Here is a 22997-nt window from a genome sequence, read left to right on the forward strand (position 1 = left end):
ATGCTAATAAATACACTCAGTATGTAGCATACAATTAAATATGGGTTATAATACTTATAATACTTTCAGCTTTGAATAAAGTTCTTTTTACTTTTTTTTTTTTTAATTTTTTTTTTAATTTTTTTATATTTATTTATGATAGTTACAGAGAGAGAGAGAGGCAGAGACACAGGCAGAGGGAGAAGCAGGCTCCATGCACCGGGAGCCTGATGTGGGATTCGATCCTGGGTCTCCAGGATCGCGCCCTGGGCCAAAGGCAGGCGCCAAACCGCTGCGCCACCCAGGGATCCCTCTTTTTACTTTTATTACAAATGCAATAATAAGCAAAACTCTAATTCCCATTTGCCTCTACCTACTGTTTTTTTCCCCTAGATTAATTATTTATTTATTTATTATTTATTTATTTATTTATTTATTTATTTATTTATTTATTGTCAACGGGGGCGGGGGGGCAGAGACACAGGCAGAGGGAGAAGCAGGCTCCATGCAGGGAGCCCGACGTGGGACTCCATCCTGAGTCTCCAGGATCACGCCCTGGGCTGCACCCAGGTGGCGCCAAACCGCTGCACCACCGGGGCTGCCCTACCTACCCTGTTTTATAATAGTTGATTCCATTTCTATTTTGTGAGGCGTATAGCATGTACCTTCTGATCTCTGACACACTGCTTACTATCCCCTTTCTCTGAACCTCAACTCTATGTATAAATATATTCAAAGCCTGCCAGTCCTTTTGCTGAGTCTTTTCCTCATGATTTCCTACAGTTGATATCCCAATAACTTCTTTAAAAAGGATTGTGCAAATAATATTTCCTCAATTATTTTTGTATGGTGAGAAATATTTATGAAATAGTCAATGACATTTTAAGAACAAATATGTGCTTTAAAGTTGCCGGGGTGGGGGTGCCTGGGTGGCTCAGCAGTTGAGCATCTTCGGCTCAGGGCATGATCCTGGAATCCTGGATTGACTCCTACATCGGGTTTCCTGCAGGGAGCCTACTTCTCTCTTTGCCTATGTCTCTTCCTCTCTCTTTGTGTCTCTCATGAGTAAATAAAAAAAAAAATAAAATGGTCTCGGGTAGATAGTGCCGTTGAGAAGAAGCAAATTCAGACTTCGCTAGAGCAACTTTAAGCATCAAAGAACTTCTGGATAAAACCCCCCAAAATAGGAGATCATAGTCATAAACCCGACTGAGAAACTAGACGTTATGGGCTAAAGTTAGCCAGGGAGGGGAGAAAAAGAGCAGAATCAGACCCCTTAAGGCTGAAGATACTGGAATTGTCAGCTCGGATATAGCATATAAAAAAGCATATTAGATAATGTTTAAAGAAATAGGGGAGGCGCCTGGGTGGCTCAGTGGTTGAGCACTCGCCTTCAGCTCAGGACATAGTTCTCTGGAGTCCTGGGATTGAGTTCCGCATTGGGCCTCCTGCATGGAGCCTGCTTCTCCTTCGGCCTATGTCTCTGCCTCTTTCTGTCTCTCTCATGAATAAAATAAATCTTTAGGGAAAAAAAAGAAAAGAATTGAGATTATGAGTAAAGGGCAAGAAACTGTATAAAACCTCAATGAGAGGATTTAATAGCAGATTACACAAAGCTAAATGTTAAGCTATAATACATGTGAAGAAATACCCAGAATGTAGCAAAAAGAGAAGAGAGAGGGCAAGAAAGAAAGATAAATGGAAAATATGTGAAAGAGTTTCAGTTAGATGATAAAAAATGAGAAGCTCTAATATGTTAGTTTTAGAAAGAAAAAGTAGGGCAGAGGCTCAAAGAAAAGATTCCAGAATTGACGAAAAACACATTTCAGATTTAGTAAGCCTAATAAATCTCAAGCAAGAAAAAAAAAAGTTTATACATAGTCACAGTCTGGCAAAACTATACAATAATAACAAAAAACATAATCTTCAAAGAATTGTTGCAGTAACAAAGAAGTCAAAATACAAAGTTGATTCTATTAGCGTGTAATGGAATCTTAAATGTACTTAGAGCAAACAATAATCATCCTAGAATTGTACACACAGCAAAAATGTCTTTTAAGATTAGAGATAAAAGTAGATAAATTTTCAGGTAGAAAATTTTGCCACCAAAAGACTAAAAGAAATTTTAAAGAACATACTTTAGGAAGGAGGAATGTGATTCCTATTTAGAGACCTGAAGTAGAAGGAAGAATCTCTTACAAAACAGTATTTAAGTGAGAGAGGTGTTGTGTTTTATTTAATCCAGTCCTCTGATCTCTCTTTTGGAAGAATAAATCTTTTTAGAAGCCTTTGAAATGAGACTTCTCTTTAGATCTGTTAACTAGAAGTATCTACTAACTGTGAGACTAATGTATGCACCTTTGCTGTAAAGGGTTAACAAGTCATCACTTACTCCTTTCCTTTTCTCATTCTTCTGTACTACCTTTAGCAAATGAATACACAATTGACCCTTGAACAACACAGGGGTTAGGAGCATGATCCTCCCATAGTCAAAAATCTGTGATAACTTTTGATTCCCTCAAAAACTTACTTAGTTAAAGCCTACTGTTGGCCAAAAGTCTTAAGCAATAACAGCACCACTGGTTAACACATATTTTATATGTTATATGTATTATATACTGTATTCTTATAATAAAGTAAGCTAGATAAGCAAATATTAAAATCATAAGAGAAGATACACTTAAAAGTATTTGTTGATAATATGTTTGTCATCTGTTTAGAAGATGAGCCATCTGTCAGTACCTGCATCAATATTGTCTTATTTGATATAAAACACTGTAGATGTTATACTTATTACTAATACTAGACATCAAAAATGAAAAGATAGGGGCGCATGGGTGGCTCAGTCGGTTAAGTGTCTGCCTTCGGCTCAGGTCATGATCCTGGGGACCTGGGATCAAGCCTGTCAAATGTCATTTACCTTATTGCTATTTAAGGATAGTCTACCCACTTCCATACTAGTCTTGTGCATGATGTCCCACATAATACTCAGGCGATGATGACACAAAAACATCTCACACAATTTTTGCTATATAGTTACTGGATTTTCACAAAAAGACACGAGATAAGTTTATTAACTGTACAGCATGATGGTTATATACTATTCATTAAGTGGAAGTGGATTATTTTAAAGGTCTTCATCCTCATTGTCTTCACATTGAGGAGGAAGATGAGGGATGTGTGGAGGATGTAGAAAAGAAAAGCAGCTGGCACACTTAGTGTAACTTTAAAGAAACATTGTCATTATTTTTATGTGACTTTTTGCTTTTTCATTTTTTAAAAATATGTCACTAGGGCACATGTGTGGCTCAGTCAGTTGGGCTTCTGCCTTTGGTTTGGGTTGTGGTCTTGGGGTCCTGGGGTTGGCCCTGTGTTGGACTCCCTGCTTGAGGAGGAGTCTGCTTCTCTTTCTCTCTGTTCATGCGTTTTCTGTCTCTCTCAAATAAAAATCTTTTTTAAAAAATGTTTCTAGGGGATCCCTGGGTGACTTAGTAGTTTAGCGCTTGTCTTCAGCCTAGGGCGTGATCCTGGAGTCCCAGCATCGAGTCCCACATCGGGCTCCCTGCGTGGAGCCTACTTCTCTCTCTGCCTGTATCTCTGTGCCTCTCTCTCTCTCTCTCTCTCTCTGTCTCTGTCTCTCATGAATAAATAAATAAAATATTTTTTAAATGTTTCTATACATAGCCTTCTATTTGCTGTAATTTCGGTGTCCATATCATAGACGGGTCCATGTGGCAGAAGTCGTCAACGCAGTCTTGAATAATCAGAACCCATCTTCCAGATAGTGTACTGTCAATTTGTTTTCTGGCACTGCTGCTTCTGCATTTGCTTCCTTATTGTCTGTCACTGGCTTGGAAGCATTTGTCTCGTGTTAATTCCTCTGGTGTGGTATCTTTTAGCTCTTGAATTTAAGATCTGTATCTTGAAACCCTTCTCCTACCACCACCTTTTTTTCTCCCATATCTACAATTTCTTTCACGATTTCCTTCATTGGCTGTATTGTAAATCCTGTGAAGTAACACACCACATCTGGACACAGTTTTCTCCAGCAGGAATTTATTGTTGGGGCTTTTAAGGTTTTCAGGGCTTTTTCTGTAACAACAGTGGCGTCTTCAGTGGTATAATCCTTCTAGACTTTCCTGATCTCATTTTGGAGGTTCTTCCATAGTGTTGACGGTGCTTTCTATAGTGTTTTGTGTATAATGGAATTGAGCCCCACATCAGGCTTCAAGCTCAGTGGGGAATCTGCTTCTCTCTCCCTCTCTACGCTTCCCTGCTTGTGTTCTCTCTCCCTCTCTCTCTCTCTCTCTCTCTCCCTTCCTTTATTAAAAAAAAAAATTTTTTTTTTTGTGGGACACCTGGGTGGCTCAGTGGTTGAGTCTGCCTTCGGCCCAGGGCGTGATCCTGGAGTTCCAGGATTGAGTCTCATGTCGGGTTCCCTGCATGGAGCCTGCTTCTCCCTCTGCCTGTATCTCTGCCTCTCTCTCTCTCTTTCTCTCTCTCTCTCTGTCTCTCTGTCTCTCTGTCTCTCATGAATGAATAAATAAAATCTTTTTTTAAAAATTAAAAAAAAATTTGTTCAGGCAGTTAACCTTTCTCCTCAGTGACTTTCTTAAGAGCGTCTGGGAACTATCTGCTCCTCTTAGTTGGTAGAAGCCGCTTTTCCTGTTATCTTGACATTTTTCAGCCAAACCTCTTTGTAAAATTATCAGACCATTCTTTTGCTGGCATTTAATTCTCCAGCTTTAGACCCTTCACCTTTTGCTGTACGTTGTTGTGTAATCCCTTTGATTTTTTGGAACATTACCAGAGTCTATACATATTCCTTTCTAATAGCAATCCTAAACCCACAAAAAATTTGCATTTTCAATATGAGATTAAAAGATTTTGCATAAAATGGGGTGCCTGGGTATTTCAGTCGGTTAGTGTCCAACCCTTGATTTTTGGCTCAGGTCATGATCTCAGGATTGTGAGATTGAGCTCCACATTGGTCTCTGTGCTGGGTGTGGAGTCTGTTTAAGATTGTCTCTCTCCTTCTCCTCCTGCCCCTCCCTTTCCCCAACCCCCTAACTCCCCCTCTCAATGAATGAATGCATGGTTTTACACAAAAAGTGCAAGATTTTTGCACCTGCTAATATAGCTGCAGCAACAGCTTCATGGATTTCCTTTTCTTTTTCTTTTCTTTTCTTTTTTTTTTCCCCCCACAGTGGTCCTTACACTTATATTTGAAGATTCATCTATCTTGAAATGGCAGGTAGCCATTGTTGCAGATTTGAATCTATGGTCTATATCAAGCAATTGCTTGTGAGCACTTCCAGTGTCACTGATGGCACTTTCTATGGGTCCTGTGGTGTGATTCAAGGTTTACAATTTTGCACTAAACATGATGAAAAAATACAAAAGAAGTGGGAGAGATCACTTTTTATTGCAATACCAAATTTGCTAGAGAGCAGAACTGCTCATGCAGATGATTAGCATCACACAACTATGTAAGTGGATACTAGAGCTCACCCCAGTAGCAACAAGAGATGACCTTAAATTAAATTGTTACTATAGTACAGCATGTACTACAGTTAATTTTATGCAATTATGATTTAATACATTATCTTTACATTTGTTTACACTTCTCCCTGCCACTGGTGCCTTAAAGATCTGTAAGTGTAAGTTTTGATAAACTATAACTTTTTTTTCTTTTTCCTTTTTTTCCTTTTCTTAAAGTAGGCTCTATGCTCAGTGTGGAGCCCAGCTCAGGGCATGAACTCATGACCCTGAGATCAAGAGTCAGATGCTTAGCTGAGTGAGCCACCCAAATGCCTTTAAATTTTAATTTTTAAGATTTTATTTATTTACTCATGAGAGACAGAGCAAGAGAGAGAGAGAGCGAGCGATTCAGGCAGAGGGAGAAGCAGGCTCCACACAGGAAGCCCGATGTGGGACTCAATCCCAGGACTCCAGGATCATGCCCTGGGCCAAAGGCAGGCACTAAACCACTGAGCCACCCAGGGATCCCCCTAAATTTTAATTTAACTTTTTATAATAGATTTATATATATTTTATGGTAGTAAAAGATAAATTAGTATCTACATGTATTTTATGCATTAACGATATACTGTTTAATTTTTAAAATATTTTTAGACTATAATAGTCTGTGGTCTAGTATAAACCAAACTACGTGGTTTATCTGTTTTTTCAAATTGTTACAAATCTCCAAAATATATATATTAGAAAAAATTCTCATATAACCAGATCCATGCAGTTCAAAACCATGATGTTCAATGTTCAGCTGTACTTAGCTTGTTTTGGTGTCTAGTTTTTAAGTGGAACTGCTGAGGCAAATTGGACCACCTTTTTTTGGGTCAGTCTTAGAGTTTTGAACCAAAACCTCATAAAGATCAGTGGATAACCAACATATCTATGTTGGCTTTTCAGATTAGCAGTGCAATTTATGTAGAGAATAGCCTCTTAATATTTAACTTCATAATTGGCCATGGTCTCAAGTAATGCTTTTTGCCTTAAAGTCTAAAAAAGATGGAGCTCATGGCTGGCTCAATCAGCAGAGCATGCAATTCTTTTTTTATTTTATTTTATTTTTTTTTTAAGATTTTATTTATTCACGAGAGACACAGGCAGAGGGAGAAGCAGGCTCCCTGCAGGGAGTCCGATGTGGTACTCGATCACGCCCCGGCTGAAGGTGGCAGGCGCTAAACCGCTGAACCACCCAGGGAACCCTCTGGCAGTTTTTTAGTATATTTATGTTTCTGGTGATTACTTATCAGTCTATCTTTTTACTTCTATTTTCCTGATTTTTCTGGTCTGTCTTAGTTTTATAAAATTGAAGTTTTCTTACCTTTTTCCCCCCTTTACTCTTTCTATTCTAATAATTACTTTTGGAATTTTAATATAAATTATGCTTATTTTTTAACAAAGTCTAACAAAGTTTAAAGTTAACTCTATCTCAATTAGTAGAACTCTAGAACACTTAAACTTTGAATTCCCTCTTTTGTTATACTTGGCTGTGTCAGCTAGCATTTTGCTTTTATCCTTTTTCAGTCCTGTAAACTAGGTGTTTTTGTTATTATATATGTAATATATATGTTTATATAATAAGTATATATTTATTCTATATTTATAATAAATATATATTTATTGCCTACCATTTACTTTGAGATTTCAGACCTTTTCACTGATGTCATTTTCCTTCTTCCCTAAAATACATTCTTAAGGATACAGTGACTTTCAGGTCTACAGTAAGAAATAGGTTTAATATTGCAACCATTTAGAACTGAAACAAAAGTTTTACAAGACAGTATTTACCCTTATGTGAAATACACTCCATATTTTACTATTTTTCCCCTTTTTCATGCCTATTATACTCTTCTAAATGTTAATGTTGTGACCCATTGGTGAGTCAAAACCTGTGATTTCAGAAATACTGCTTTAGGAAGGTTTTTTTTAATGAATCTTTTTGGCTGGTAAAACTATCTGGAAATGCCTTCGTTTCTTCAACTCTGAAAAATAGGTCATTTTGGTATACAACAAATAAAATATATTTTCTCTCAGCACACTGAAGCACACTGTCTTCTAGCTTCTGTTACTTTTTAATCTGTCAATCTGATTGTGGGTGATCTTTAATTTTTTTCTTGATATTTTATGATTTGATGGTCTTTGGTCCCTTTGTAGGTTCACTGCAGTGTGCCTAGGCGCGTATTTTTATTTGGTCTATGTGGTGTACGTTGTGCTTCCTGTATCTGTTGAGTTATGTCTTACTAGTTTGGAAAAATCCTCAGCCTTTGTATCTTCAATTATGTTTCTCATCTATGCTCTATTCTCTTTCTGGGATTCCAGTTATACTCATGTTAATATAATTATTCTCCATGGCTCCTTAAGCCTCTTTTTCATATTATGTTTCTTTGTCCCTGTGCCATTCTAAGTAATTTCAATCTGTTTTACCTCTTTATATTACCTCTTTTTATTTTATTTTATTTTTTTATATTACCTCTTTTTAAAATTGAGATATAATTTATATACTATAAAATTCACCTTTTAAAGGTGTCCATTTGTTTTTAATATATTTCATAAGTTTGTGCAACCATTGCTACAGTCTAATTCCGGAACATTTTTACCTCCCTACTATATTTTTTAAAAATTTATTATTACTATCTTTTTTTTTTTTATCAAGTTGGCTCCGCGCCCAGCACAGAGCCTGAGGTGGGGGCTTAAACTTAAAACCCTGAGATCGAGACCTAAGCTGAGATCAAAAGTGAGAGACACTTATTAACTGACCAAGCCACCCAAACACCCTCTTACACATATTGAGCTGTATTTGGTCTGTGTTTTTATTATTTATTTATTTATTTATTTATTTATTTATTTATTTATTTATTTTTAAGATTTTATTTATTTATTCATGAGAGACACAGAAAGAGAAAGAGGCAGAGACACAGGCAGAGGGAGAAGCAGGCTCCATGCCGGGAGCCCGATGTGGGACTCGATTATGGGTCTCCAGGATCAGGCCCTGGGCTGCAGGCGGTGCTAAACCGCTGAGCCACCGGGGCTGCCCTGGTCTGTGTTTTTAATCTATCATCTGACTAGCTGAATAATTTTTTCATTTCTTTTTTACAATTAGGTTTCTTAGTTATAAAAGTCTCATTTAGTTCTTTCTGCAGTCTGCCTAGGTTTTTGTTTTGTTTTGTTTTGTTTTGTTTTGTTTTGTTTTGTTTTGTTTTGAAGTAGGCTCCACGCCCAACATAGGGCTTCAAACTTAAAACTCTCAGATTAAGTTGCATATTCTACCAACTGAGCCAGCCAGGCACCTCTAGGGTTTTTTTGTTTCAAAGATTTTATTTAGGGGCTCCTGAGTGGCTTAGTTAAGTGTCCCCCTTCCTCTCAGGTTGTGATCCCAGGGACCTGAGTTAGTATTAGTTGGGCTTTCTGCTGAGCAGTAAGCCTGCTTCTCTGCTTCTTCCTCTGCCTGCTGCTTCTCCTGCTTGTGCTTTCTCTCTGTGTCAATAAAATCTTTAAAAAAGATTTTATTTATTTATTAAAGACTTTATCTGAGAGAGGGCAAGAGAGTAAGCACACGAGCATGGGAGAGGGGCAGAGGGAGAGGCATACTCCTCATTGAGCAGGGAACCCGTTGCAGGGCTCTATCCCAGGTCTCTGGGATCATGACCTGAGCTGAAGGCAGATGCTTAATTGACTGAGCCACCCAGGCGTCCCTAAAGATTTTTTATAAAAGAATTTTATTTTATTTTTTTTTAAGATTTTTATTTATTCATGAGAGACACACACACAGAGAGGCAGAGACACAGGCAGAGGGAGAAGGAGGCTCCATGCAGGGAGCCCGATGCGGGACTCGATCCTGGGTCTCCAGGATCAGGCCCTGGGCTGAAGGTGGCGCCAAACCGCTGAGCCCCCCCCCCCCCCCCCCGGGCTGCCCAAGAAATTTATTTTTAAGCAATTTGTACACCCAACATGGGGCTTGAATTCACAAGCCCAAGATTGAAAGTCACGTGCTCTACCAACTAACCCAGCCAGGTGCCCCTACGGTCTGCCTGGTTTTTTAAATATGTTTTATGTTTGCTCATTGTTGTAATCCCATTTTATATTTTAAACATTTTATAGTTGCTTTATATTCTATAACAGACTATTCCAATATTTGAGATTTGGGGCACCTAAATCCATTGCTTGTTTCCTATGATTCTCACTTGTAGATAGACTTATTTTCTTTCATGTGTAGTAATCTTTGATTGTAACCCCTGTTTTCTTGGTCTTAATCTAGGAAAATGTTAAAGGGCTAAAATGAAGGATGCTTTCTGGGAGTATTTTTTATTCCCTCTGCAAAGACACAGAGGTCCTTGGGTACTCTCTAGCCCACTTACAGATCCTTTCGTTTATTAATGAGGCTTCTCTGGTCTAGCTCCCCCATCTTACTCAAACACCAAGCCTAAAAACAAACAAACAAACAGACAAAAAAAAAAAAAACGCCAAGCCTCAGTGTCACCATATGTCCTAAGGAGAGCCCTTGCCCATCACAGCCCTGATTTTAGTTTGAGGTGATGATTGCTTTGTTTTGTTTTTTATTGCCTCTTTTATGGATTATACTTCTGTTGTTTCTACAGTGCAATAAAAATTGTGTTTTGGCGTGCCTGGATGTCTCAGTTGGTTGAAGTGTCCAACCTTGATCTCAGCTCAGTTCTTTTTTTTTTTTAAGATTTTATTTATTTATTCATGACAGAGAAAGAGACAGAGACACAGGCAGAGGGAGAAGCAGGCTCCATGCAGGGAGCCTGACATGGGACTCATTCCCAGGTCTCCAGGATCACATCTCGGGTTGAAGGTGGCACTAAACCGCTGGGCCACCGGGGCTGCCCTCAGCTCAGTTCTTGATCTCAGGGTTGTGAGTTCAGGTCCCTCATTGGGCATCACGGTGAATGTGGAACCTACTTTTTTTTAAATTGTGTTTTTTATTTCTGGTTGGTTGGGTGTTTTATTTATTTCTTTTAGCCAAGGGTAGGAGTAGGGGATGCCACCATAATGCCAAAAGGCAAAGTAAAATTAAACTCCTCTTGAGGGTACTTGAGTAGTTCAGTTGGTTGAGGTCTGATTGTTGGTTTTGGCTCTGTTCATGTTATCAGGGTCCTAGAATCAAGCCCTGTGTCTTAGGGTTCGACCCAGCAGGGAATCTACTTCTCTCCCTCTCCCTACTCATGCGTGGGTATTCTCTCTCTCTCTCTCTCTCTCTCTCTAAAATACATAAATAACTCTTAAAAAAAAAAAAAAAAGGTGGGAGGCAGCCCAGGTGGCTCAGCGGTTTAGTGCCGCCTTCAGCCCAGGGCGTGATCCTGGAGACCTAGGATTGAGTCCCACACCAGGCTCCCTGCATGGAGCCTGCTTCTCCCTCTGCCTTTGTTTCTGCCTCTCTCTCTCTCTCTCTCTCTCTCTCTCTCTCTCTCTCTCTGTCTCTCATGAATGAATAAATAAAATCTTTAAAAAAAAAAAAAACTCTTTTTGAATGTTTATTTGAAGACAGCTCTTTGTACCACTCCACACAAATTACCCCACCAAATTGTGTCTTGTGTTCCATCTGGCTTTTACTGGTGCCACTAAATAAGCCCCCTGTTGTCTCTTCAGGTAAGACTCCCTCTTTATAAGGTTTATTTAAAATTCTACCAAGTTCGGGACTCTTGGGTGGCTCAGTGGTTGAGCTTCTGCCTTTGGCTCAGGGTGTAACCCTGGAGTTCCAGGATCGAGTCCCACACTGGACTCCCCTGGGGAGCCTACTTCTCCCTCTGCCTATGTTTCTGCCCTCTCTCTCTGTGTTTCTCATGAATAAATAAATAAAATCTTTAAAAAAAATTCTGCCAAGTTCATTTTGTTTGTATTTTGTGGTTCTTATAGGATTATGTTGACAAAGAGAAGGCAATTGCCAAAGCATTGGAAGACCTCCGAGCCAACTTCTACTGTGAACTCTGTGATAAGCAATATCAGAAACATCAGGAATTTGACAACCATATCAACTCCTATGATCATGCACACAAGCAGGTGAGGAATTACTTGCTAACAAAGAAGAGGATACTTTATTTGTTACAACTATTAAACTTTATAAATGTACCCAAAGCTTCATGTCTATGCTTTCTTATATCTGCCAGTCTTTGTCTGAGGTCCATCTGACTTACTTGATTTTTTTTCAGTGACAGAAGTCCTGACAGACCTTCCCTTTCCAAGAATTTATGTAGAGTGAAGAATTGTGAGCTTCATAAATATTACTAAAAGTTTATGCCTTTGAATGATTCCTGCATTTGTGTTTAATCTGGTAATTCAACTGAGGATCACTAGGAGCTTTGTTTCCTTTTGTCTCTCTGAACATTTTAAACGTTGAACAATTGCTGGTCTCCCAGTTGCTGGTCACTTCATCTTCTATATGTAGGAGTTCATGCTTTATTGGCTACTACTTCCTATCAGTAAGTCATTTTGTTATTTGGTATACCTTCAAAGGTAGATAAATTTTAGAGAAGAAAAACAGAATTAGATGCTGTCTTAACTTTAATAAAAACCTCTGATGCTGCATGTTTTAAGAGCTTGCTCAAAAGTGATTTATACTTTCTTTTGAAGTCTTTTTTTTTTTTTGCTTTCATTTGAATTTCATATTTAGAAAATAAAATTATACCTAACTAGTTATAGGCATAAAGAAGGTAGCAGTAATTCCCAAGGTAGGATTTTTTAAAAGGAAGAAATGAATCTTTATATCTTATAGCACAGTTCTTTTTTTTTTTTTTTTTTTTTTAAGATTTTTTAAATTCATTTATTCATGACACAGAGAGAGAGAGAGGCAGAGATACAGGCAGAGGGAGAAGCAGGCCTCCATGCAAGGAGCCCAACGCGGGACTCGATTCTGGGTCTCCAGGATCATGCCTTGGGCTGAAGGCGGCGCTAAACCACTGAGCCACCCGGGCTGCCCTAAAGCACAGTTCTTAAAGAATTTTGGAACCGTTTGATTTTGTTTTTTGTTTTGTTTTTGTTTTTTTTTTTAAGATTTTATTTATTCATGAGAGAGGGGGGGAGAGAGAGTGAGAGAGAGAGGCAGAGACCCAGGCAGAGGGAGAAGCAGGCTCCATGCAGGGAGCCTGACATGGGACTCAGTCCCGGGTCCCCAGGATCACACTCTGGGCTGAAGGCGGCGCTAAACCGCTGAGCCACCCAGGCTGCCATGGAACCATTTGATTTTGGGTGATTTTAGCAGAACTTGCTAGGTCTTTGGAGGTATAGTAGTCATATTTGTTAAACTTGGAAGATTTATGAGCATTGCTGGAGTATTCTCTTAAGTGGATCTGTTGAACCAACATTTTTTTTTTTTAACCTTTGCTTCATCTTTCAACCAACCATAAGATTTCAGTGCACAGGTAAAGGGCAAGCTTTGATTACTAGCACAAAGATAGTTTGTAAGCTATTATACTTTTTGTAACAATCTCTTCTACATTTAACTCATCTAACTATTTTAAGATTCTTCCACTGATAGAGTTGTATTCAAGACAGACATACACCTTTGGACATTGTTATACTATATTGTCAGTTCTGCTTAATTTGAAGAAGAGAAATTTAGGATATATATGGATAAGATATATTGGCAGTTATCTTTTCCAAAGAGTCCTGTGTAAAGAAAAAAGTTATAACAGCAAATACTGCTTATTCAGTAACTTTTCTACCTTATCAATGTATATATAATTCATATTTGGGGGTTATTTTTTATAGAATTAAGACAGTTAACATCTAAACATATGACTGCCTTTTTGGGTTTTTGAGAATGTCTTCAATTAAGAATGGACTGATGGGGCACCTGTCTGGCTCAGTTGGTCAAGCATGTGACTCTTGATTTCAGGGTCATGAGTTCCAGCCCCACATTGGCTGTAAAGTTTACTTTAACAAAAAATAAAAATAAAAATTGTGACAAATTAGAAGACTCTAAAAGAAACTTTAAGGCACCAAAAGGACATTTTTAAAAGTCACTTTTTTTATTCATGAGAGACACAGAGAGAGACAGAGACACAGGCAGAGGGAGAAGCACGCTCCTCGCAGGGAGCCCCATGCCGGACACGATCCCAGGACCCCGGGATCACGCCCTGAGCCGAAGGCAGACACTCAACTACTGAGCCACCCAGGCATCCCTAAAAAAGTTACTTCTTAGTAAATGAGAAATTTGAATAATTTCTATTTAGGAAAAGATAAATCAGGAAAATTGTAATTCAGACTGAACAATGTTTAGGTTGCTCCTTAAAGGGAAAAAATTTTTATCAAAGCAACAGATTTACAAATTAAGTATGAGCAGAAGTACAGAACTAGTGAATTGCACATTGACAATATTAATATGATGAGTGATGTTTTAGTGATGTTGCTTTCAACTTGCGAGTAGTAGTAATTGTTACAGTTCTGGTTCATTTGAATTTGACATGTTTGTTTTCCTGTGTGCCTTGGAATGACCCAGTTCTCCACTTTTCTCTTTTGCACTGGTTTTCCACACGGGGAGAGTTTGTCTTCTAAGGACCATTGAATGCTGCCTTGAGACATTTTTGATTACCACAATTAGGGGGATGGTGCTACTGGCATGTAGTGGGTAGAGGCCAGGGGTCCTTCTAAACATCCTACAATGCGCTTGAAGGTTCCCTGCAACAAAGAATTACCTTTCCCAAAATATCAGTAATACTAAGGTTGAGAAACGCTGTTCTGTTAGGATTATTGAAAAACTCTCAAATATGTATATGATATTGTGATATCATTTCGCCTTTGCTTGGTACAAACGAATCACTATCGTTTTTAAGTCCCCAGTTATGTTCTAAACATTTATAAAGTACTCATCTAGATGATCCCAGATACTCATTTATTACTTTTTTTTTAAGATTATCATCAAAATGAAAATAAAAACATAAGGATTTCTTATAGGGAATTCATGGACTGCCTTTCCATTAATATAGAAATATGTTTGTGATCCTTGGTCTGGGAAGAAATCTTTAGCTGGTATGATTAATGAATGCATGTGAGCTTATTTCTTTACCGTGATCAAAAGCCCATCTTAGGTATTAAAAAAAGAACAGAGTTGGTATGAGTTTGTTGTTCTGTTTGTTTTTAGTGGAGTGTTCTTTATTTGGTTGAAATGTAGGCTTTTTCATCTTTCTTTATATTGCTCTCTTAGCACAAATAGTAGAATCTTGAAACAATGCTAAAAACATATAAACAAGAAAATGCACAGTACTAAATTTTTTATAGTTCTATTCTTCCCTGTACTTAGAATTTCTAAGGAGCCTTTAATTGCCCTTGTATAACACAGCTAAATAATCCCTAAGAGGAGGTAGGTCCTGTTTTTTATTCCTCTTTGATGGACATAAACTTACCATACAGTGGACCTACCATTTTCCAAATTCATGCTCAAAATCATAAAGACACCCTGTCTTGTCTTCCAGGAAGGCACACAGGATTATTATGAATCTGAGATAATAGGTAAGTACATTCAACCCTATATTAGTAATCCCTAGTTCGCATTTTCTATCAGATTTTCACCATTAAAAATTTCCAGAGAAATAATCTATCATGATAATGGTAAACTACTAGTATAGACTGGATTCTGAGCACACCCTTATCTTTATTAAGCAAGAATAATCTCTCAAAAAAAAAAAAAAGGCTACATGGTCACCCTCATTTGTGGTGATTTTGGAGTGGTTATGTGCCTCTCACTACACAGTAGTTTTTCTCAAATTTTCCAAGAGTTTTGTGAAGAAAGTCATTAACTCGCAAATATTAAGACCCAGCCTAATTGTCAAAGATGAAAAAACTCATTAGACATTTTGGCTCTTTTTAGCAGTTTAACCCTCATTTTAAGGGGATAATTTCAATACATTTTGAAGGGAAAGCCTCTCCATTCCTCAAGAGATAACCCAATCTGATTCATTTTTTATAATTTAGTCCTGATATGCCTCAGTGCTTAATAAATATTAGTACCCACCTGTTGTCCCTCTTGGCTTGTACTCAGTTACTTTGAAACTAAACATTTTTCCATCTCTGCCTCCTCACCTTGAGTATCTTAAAACATGTCTACTAGTGGATATGACCACAGAAATAATTTTCTTGAGCTTTTCATAGGGTCTAAATTTAAAACTGCAAAAAGCATTCTCTTTCTCAGAGGTAAATTTGTAGCAACACAGTAATAATACTCAGTGCCTTATTTTAACACTGTTTTTTTGTTGCTATTGTTTTTTTTGCTTTCTTTACCTAGTAAGGATTCTCCCAACCTCACTTTCTTTTATTTGTGCCACGAAGGCTCTTCCTTACCAGCCAGCCTCCAGTACATAAATCAGAGATCACAAATTGTCCCACAGATGTATGTTGCCTGGCCTTCATAAGTATTAGATTTTTTCCTTTTAATCTTGGTTGGTCCCCAGTTTTTAAAAATGAGATCCTATGTAATTCAAACTTTGTCTTATCTTGAAAAATTGAAATACCTAAGAACATTGGGCATACATTTTAATATAATAGTTGGCTAAAGCTGAATAGTTGCTATCTCTTCAGAAAGGCACAATGCTCACTCTTCAATTAGCTGTGGTTTCCACTTTATCTTTTCTCTTACATCACCTTTTGTGACTCATTATGTTAACTGTCAAATCTATAAACATTTGAGTTTGTGACCCAGGCCTGTACCTCCCTTTTGTCTCCACACAGACTTCTAACCTCAGCATTCTAATTGACATTGGGAAGTAGCACATTGAAAAGCTGCCTCCTTATTCCTCTTTAAGTGTGGGTCCAACTTCTTTACAATTTCAAAACTATCTGCTGTAGTCTGATCCAGTTCTCAAAATCTGGTGCTTTAAAGCAGCTTTGAGAAATTCTTTTTACTTGTAGAAAGAGTCCGTGTCTTAGAGGAAAGAATGCTTTCGGCCTGCCTTTTCTTTCTGCTAAAATCAGTTCAATATGAAACTCCTTTTGTGTTTTTTGAAAAGACTGAACTCTCATTTAGTACCAAGGTCTGTTTCAACTATAATAGTAGTGGTTTTATCAGTGACTGCTCTATTCTGAATTATACAGAATGGAATCTGTTACTGCATAATTTAGTTAACTTTGTCTAAACTGTTACAATTACTTTTTGACAGCATTGCTTACTTTTGGTTGACTGTTACAGTATCTGGTAATGCATATTACCATGGAACAGAAATTTTAGTTTTTCTTCATTACTCAAAAATGAAATAGGTTCTGAATTGAAGTGTTTCTGAGAAATTCCTTGATGATGGAAGGAATGAACATTTTTAGACTTCACATGGACTCCATTCAAACTTGGAGCACTTTCCACTTGACGTTTCACTGTTTACTGGTTGCATTTTTGCCTCTTAGGATCTTTTCCTGCTTTTGATCCTCTGGTACATAGGGAGAGTGTTAGGACAATAAGCACATCAAAACCAGTTGGACCTCTGGCAAGGCACTACAGATTTGAGGAAATTCAGACTGAGTTCCCTTTTTCAGTGTTTCTATGATATTTGGTGCAAGGGAAACATGAGAGTAAAGTTTTAAAAGACAATAAAAAATAAATAAAATTGAGAAATAATTCCAGAGCTAAAATAAAAAAGAAAATCAACTCTTCTAAAAGAATTGAAACCTTTGACAGAGGAAAGACAAATAAATACTGTATTAATAAGAAAAATAAATAAATAAAAGAATTGAAACCACAAGAGCACTTGGCTAGATCAGTTGGTGGAACATATGACTCTTGATCTGGAGGTTGTAAGTTTGAGCCTCACATTGGGCATCAAGTTTACATTAAAAATAATAATAATTTTAAAATAATAATAATAATTTAAGAAAAGAAGGGGCCCCTGGGTGGCTCAGTCCGTTAAGCATCTGCCCTCAGTTTAGGTCATGAACTCAGGTTCCTAGGATCGAGCCCCACATCGGACTTCCTGCTCAGTGGGGAGCCTGCTTCTCCCTCTCCCCCCTGCTTATGCTGTCTCTCATTATGTGTCTCTCTCTCTCTCAAAGTGTTTAAAAAAAAAAAAAAAAGGAAACCACTAAGATTAGATACCAGTAAAGATACTCTACACATCATCTGTATTTCATATTTTATGGAATTTCTGTCCTTAGAAAACCATAAATTATGGCAGAGGTGTGAAATAGATTAGGAAAACCATAAAGTATTTATGAATCCGAAAGCTTCATAAATATTGACTTAAACAGCATAATTCACTTCTGAAGAGATTATGTGAGAAGCAAAGCAAGTATGAAAAGAATTTGAGCATCTTGTAGTTTTATTTAAATAACCTGTAACCGGAGATGAAAGTTTGTACTACTGTGTATGTTATTTTTCTTGGGGACTGTTCTGCTTAATATAAAAGAATTGACATCATTTATTCATCCTCCAAAAACTGAGCATGTTTTGAGCCTTTTCACTTATTGAATCTTACATACTTGCTACCTCTGCTTTTGTTGGGAATAAACTTCTTATATCCACCTCTCATAACCTAGTTAACCTTGGAAAACTCTGTTTCTGTTTAGGAAAATTCTGCTTTTGTGAGCAGGCAAGGGTAACCCTAAACAGATCCTTTGGGAACTTTGTTGGTAAACCCCACATTTTCTTCGTAGAAATTTCTAACTGTTCTTCATCTTGGCACACATTCCCAATATGAATAAAAATGATTCTACCTTATTTATGTTCTGCAGTTTTCAGCCTGTTTTCTGCCCCTGTACATTTATACTTATCAATTTATACTTATCACAGTGATGCACTGTGGTAAAGATTCTTGCATTAGGCTCTATGTTCTATTGTAGTCTGAAAAGGTAAAACAACCTAAGAAACAATGATAGGTCTGAGTGACAGTTCTGATCAGAGATCTCTGAACCGAGATGCTGCTGTTCCATTTGCTATAGGCCTAAGTAGTTCTTAGGAATTATGCTCCTTTATATTTTACAAAGAGGGCAGACCTTTGCCTCCAGATATGATCTGGAGGGCTAAATAGTTATATGTATCTTTTAAAATTGATTTATCTATTTGAAAGAGTGAACACACTAGGGCGGGAGGGGTGCAAAGAGAGGGAGAGGGAGACAGAAACTTAAGCAGACTCCCTGCTCAGAACCTGATGTGAGGCTCAGTCCCACAACCCTGAGATTATGACCTGAACCAAAATCAAGAGCTGGATGCCCAACCTACTGAGCCATCCAGGTGCCCCATAATATAGTTATATTTAAAAATCATTATCCACAAAACCACAGTGGCATGCCATATCATACCTATTAGGATGGCCAGAGTTAGAAAGACACTGTAGTATGCTGGAGAGGATATAAAAAAAAAAAAACTGGAATGTGCCTGTTACTGCTAGTGGAGTTGTAAAATGATGTAGTTCCTCAGGGAAACAGTTTGGCAGTTCATCAAAATGTTAAATATAGAGTTACTAAATGACCTATATATACCCAAGAGAAATGAAAATATATGTCCCCACAAAAATTATTGTTCATAGTATTCAAAAAGTGGAAACAACCCATATATCTATCAGCTGATGAATAAACAAAATGTGGTATAACTATTCAATGGAATATTCTTCAGCAATAAAAAGGAATAAATTACTGATAAATACAACATACACGAACCTCAAAAATAATATACTGAGAGTAACCACCCCGCCATATTGTATGATTTTATTTATATAAAGTGTCTAGAATAAACATATCTATAGAGAAACATATTAGGTTCCCAGGGACTGGGTAGAAAGGGATAATGGAGAGTGACTGCTAATGAGCATGGAGATTCTTCTGGGAGTAATGTTCTAAAATTAGATAGTGATGATGGTTACACAATTCTGAGAAACCCACTAAATTTTACACTTTAAATGGGTGAATTTTATGCTATGTGAATTGTATCTCAATAAAATTTATTTTTAAAACCTCATTATCCAGCTTAAGTTTTGGTGATGGTGATTATTGTATGTACATAGTATGTGTGTGTGTGAAAAAAAAATTAAAGCAGACACACCTGGTTCTGTAAAAATACACCATGTTTTAAGGCTTTTTGCTGAATTCCTGAACATATCAAGATGATTAACAATTTTGTAACATATTTATTTGATATTCACCAAATGATATTAATAGGCATTGTATTGCAAAATAATGGGGCATAAGTGGTAAGTACTGTCAGATGACTAATTAGGACTACTCTTAGCCAGCAAAAAGAATGTATACTGCTCTATTTCCGTCTGATTTTTTTTTTCAGATCTATAATCAGCATTTTAGTTTTGTTACCAAACATTTGTTTTTCTCTGTTACTTAATAAAATTTATTGTCATCACTTACTCATAAGCATGTGCTAAAAGAAAGAGTTTACATCTAATGCCCAGTAACTTGGATTTCCTTAACCATTCAGCTACAGTCTTCCTTCCCTGAGTAGTTTAATACTGAGGCTTTCTTTGTTCTTTCTTGGTCTTTTTCTTTCCTCACCACATGGTGTGTTGTTCTAGATGGTCTCATTCAGAAGTATCAAACATCAAGACTTGTATCCAGGTAACCTGGCCAAGTAATAGCTAGAGCATAATTTACTCCACTTTGGGAATGGAGAGGAGATTAATGTTGTGTCATGAGAAAGAGGCAGGAAACTGGGGAGAAGGAGCCATGGATTTTGGATATGCAGAATTGATGACAGGGGAAAGCGAGTGGCTGAGGTTCAGAAAAACCTGGATTGGGGAACCTGACTGTCTCAGTCAGTGGAACGTGCAACGCTTAATCTCAGGATTGTGAGTTTGAGCCCCATGTCGGGTGCAGATTTTATTTTAAAAAGGGGGCGGGTGTGTATGTGTGTGTGTGCTGCATTATACTTAACCAGAAGAAGAGATTGAGGTGCATACAGTTTCTTCGCTGTTTCCTGTCTCTGTTTATAACCAACAAATAATCCATAAAGTATTTGTATGTGTTCCTTTTCCCAGCAACTCATTTTAAAACAAACCAGTTTGATAAATGTTTATTGAGCATCTCTTTTGTGCCATAGACAGCAGTGTGTGCAATGCAGGGTTAGTACAAAGGAAGAGTAAGCTTTGATCCCTGTTCTGGGAGAGTGGGGTTGTTTGGTAAGTGGAGGAAACCATGGGTAATCTTTTGACCCTAAAGAGACAATCAGGTTTTCTCTTTAGGGTTGACTAAATATTAGAACATAGGATATTTATTTATTTATTTATTTATTTATTTTTTATTTTTTTTTTTTTTTTTTATGATAGTCACACAGAGATTGGCAGAGACATAGGCAGAGGGAGAAGCAGGCTCCATGCACCGTGAGCCCGACGTGGGATTTGATCCCGGGTCTCCAGGATCGCGCCCTGGGCCAAAGGCAGGCGCTAAACTGCTGCACCACCCAGGGATCCCCCTAGAACATAGGATTTTTAATGGCATTAGGAAGTATTCTCTATTCTCCAATGTCTGAAATTCCCTTCATCTGGAAACAGTAGCCTGTTTTTATTTGAATGGAGATACTAGATTTAAAATACTTGAGAAAGAGATTTATTCCTAGATTATACCAAATCAAATATAAAAAAATTACAGCATCAATTTTTGTTAGAAAAGAGTACCATCAAAAAAAAAAAGAAAAAGAAAAGAGTACCATCAAAATATATATTAAAATATTTTATTAATTCAGACCCATGTTTTGTTATTAGAGAAAACCGTGTGCAGATATATCTTTGTCTCATTCATTCCCAGGTCAAACACAGTGCCACTCCTTGCTGTTCATATCCCACATTATTGATAATATGGGCATATCTATCACCCACATTAAAAACCTGGTAAGATTTACCAGATTCTCATTTCTCTGGTTTAATTTGTTCAGAGTTGGACAGTGGAGCAGGAGTTTATGTCTGGAGTACACATTTTTGCTGCCAACACAGCACTATTTAGGCTATGTTTTAAGAATTGGCATGACATTTGCATTGAAGGGGTCTTTAGCCCAAAAAGCCATGGTTATTTGGGTATTTCAAGTGCTGGATTATTTGTTAAGGTCTGTCTCCACCTGTATTGGTCTTTTCGGAAATTTAGTGGAAATACCAGCTATCATGTGATTGAGAATCAGTGAGAAATGGCCATTTTGTTCTTTGCCACAAAAGTATGTACTTTTTTGGGAAACATACTATTGGTTTTTCAGAACAGGATCTTCAAACCCTTTCATTTTGAATGGGAATTAGTCTCCCTTTTCCTTATTGTCCAGCTAAAAAGGTGTTATATGGCTTAAATTTTATTAATAAGTACTAATAGTTCAAAGAAGAAGGAAAGTTATTAGCAACACTTGAGGAAGCATACTTTATAATTTTCAGAGATAAGGACATGGTAGCTTTGGAGTTAGCTTAAATGATTAATTATATCCACTCAGTCTGTGTCCCCATTTGGAATCTAACTTATTTTTAAGTATCAAATGAAATTTGCTCAGCCTTCGAAAAGTTTTTGGGTTGATAACACATCGATAATATTTAGTCTCCTTATAGGAGCTCCGTATCTTTGACAGGCAGGTGTGTTGCTGCTCTATTCTTACCTTAGAAGCTATCTGAAGTTGTGTTCCTCTTTAGAATTTAGGAGGAAAATAAAAGTATAGGACACGTAATTTCATATGAACATGCAATTGCTAATGAGACAGGCTTTTATTTTTTTTAAGTTTTTTTTTGTTTTTTTTTTGTTTTGTTTTTTAATTTTATTTATTTATTCATAGACACAGAGAGAGAGAGGCAGAGACACAGGCAGAGGGAGAAGCAGGCTCCATGCAGGGAACCCAATGTGGGACTCAATCCCCCGTCTCCAGGATCAAACCCCAGGCTGCAGGCGGCGCCAAACCACTGCGCCACCAGGGCTGCCCGAGACAGGCTTTTAGAATAAAATAGCCAACTTTAGAAAACCTGATGCTGAATTAGGGACTTTTACCTTTATAAAAATTACTTTTTATATAGGAAATTGAGAACTTTCTGGTTAATATCTTTTTTCCTATTTGGCCTTTTTTTCTTTTTCTTTTTTTTTTAAGGTAATTTCTAGGGGCACCTAGGTGGCTAAGTCGGTTAAGCATCTGACTCTTGATTTCACCTCAGGTCATGATCTCAGGGTTGTGAAATTGAGCCCTGTGTCAGCTCCACGCTGTGCCTGGAGTCTGCTTACGTTTCTCTCTCTGTCTAATCATCATCATCTCTACATCCAACATGAAGCTCAAACTCATGACCCCAAGATCAAGAGTGGCATACTCTACCAACTGAGCCAGCCAGGCACCCCTGGCCTAATTTTATCTAGAAGTAAGGGGTTAACATTTTAATCTTTTTGATTCTAAAGAATGAGACTTCTTTACTAGATGAGAATAATAGCTAGGAAAACCACACAATGTTAACCTATGTCTCTGGTAGAGATACAAAAATATTTCCTATCAGAGGCCCCTGGGTTGTTCAGTTGGCTAAGCATTCGACTCTTGATTTCAGTTTAGCAACTCTTCAGCTCAGATCACAATCTCAGGGTTTTGAGATCGATCCCTGCCTTGGGCTCCA

At 37.5% G+C, this 22997-nt stretch overlaps 1 protein-coding gene across 7 annotated transcripts in view; it reads left to right on the forward strand.

The window, feature by feature from the left end:
• The window catches only part of GPATCH8 (G-patch domain containing 8), a 117118-nt gene that overhangs the window by 81182 nt on the left and 12939 nt on the right, over positions 1–22997 (forward strand). For all 7 annotated transcript variants that reach the window (XM_038547097.1, XM_038547098.1, XM_038547102.1 and 4 more), the window contains one exon: positions 11380–11523. In XM_038547097.1, the coding sequence (XP_038403025.1) occupies positions 11380–11523 (144 nt within the window). The remainder of the gene's footprint in view (positions 1–11379; positions 11524–22997) is intronic.

The sequence above is a fragment of the Canis lupus genome, chromosome 9 (assembly GCF_011100685.1).
Source record: "Canis lupus familiaris isolate Mischka breed German Shepherd chromosome 9, alternate assembly UU_Cfam_GSD_1.0, whole genome shotgun sequence".
In the NCBI taxonomy this organism is placed as follows: Eukaryota; Metazoa; Chordata; class Mammalia; order Carnivora; family Canidae; genus Canis; species Canis lupus.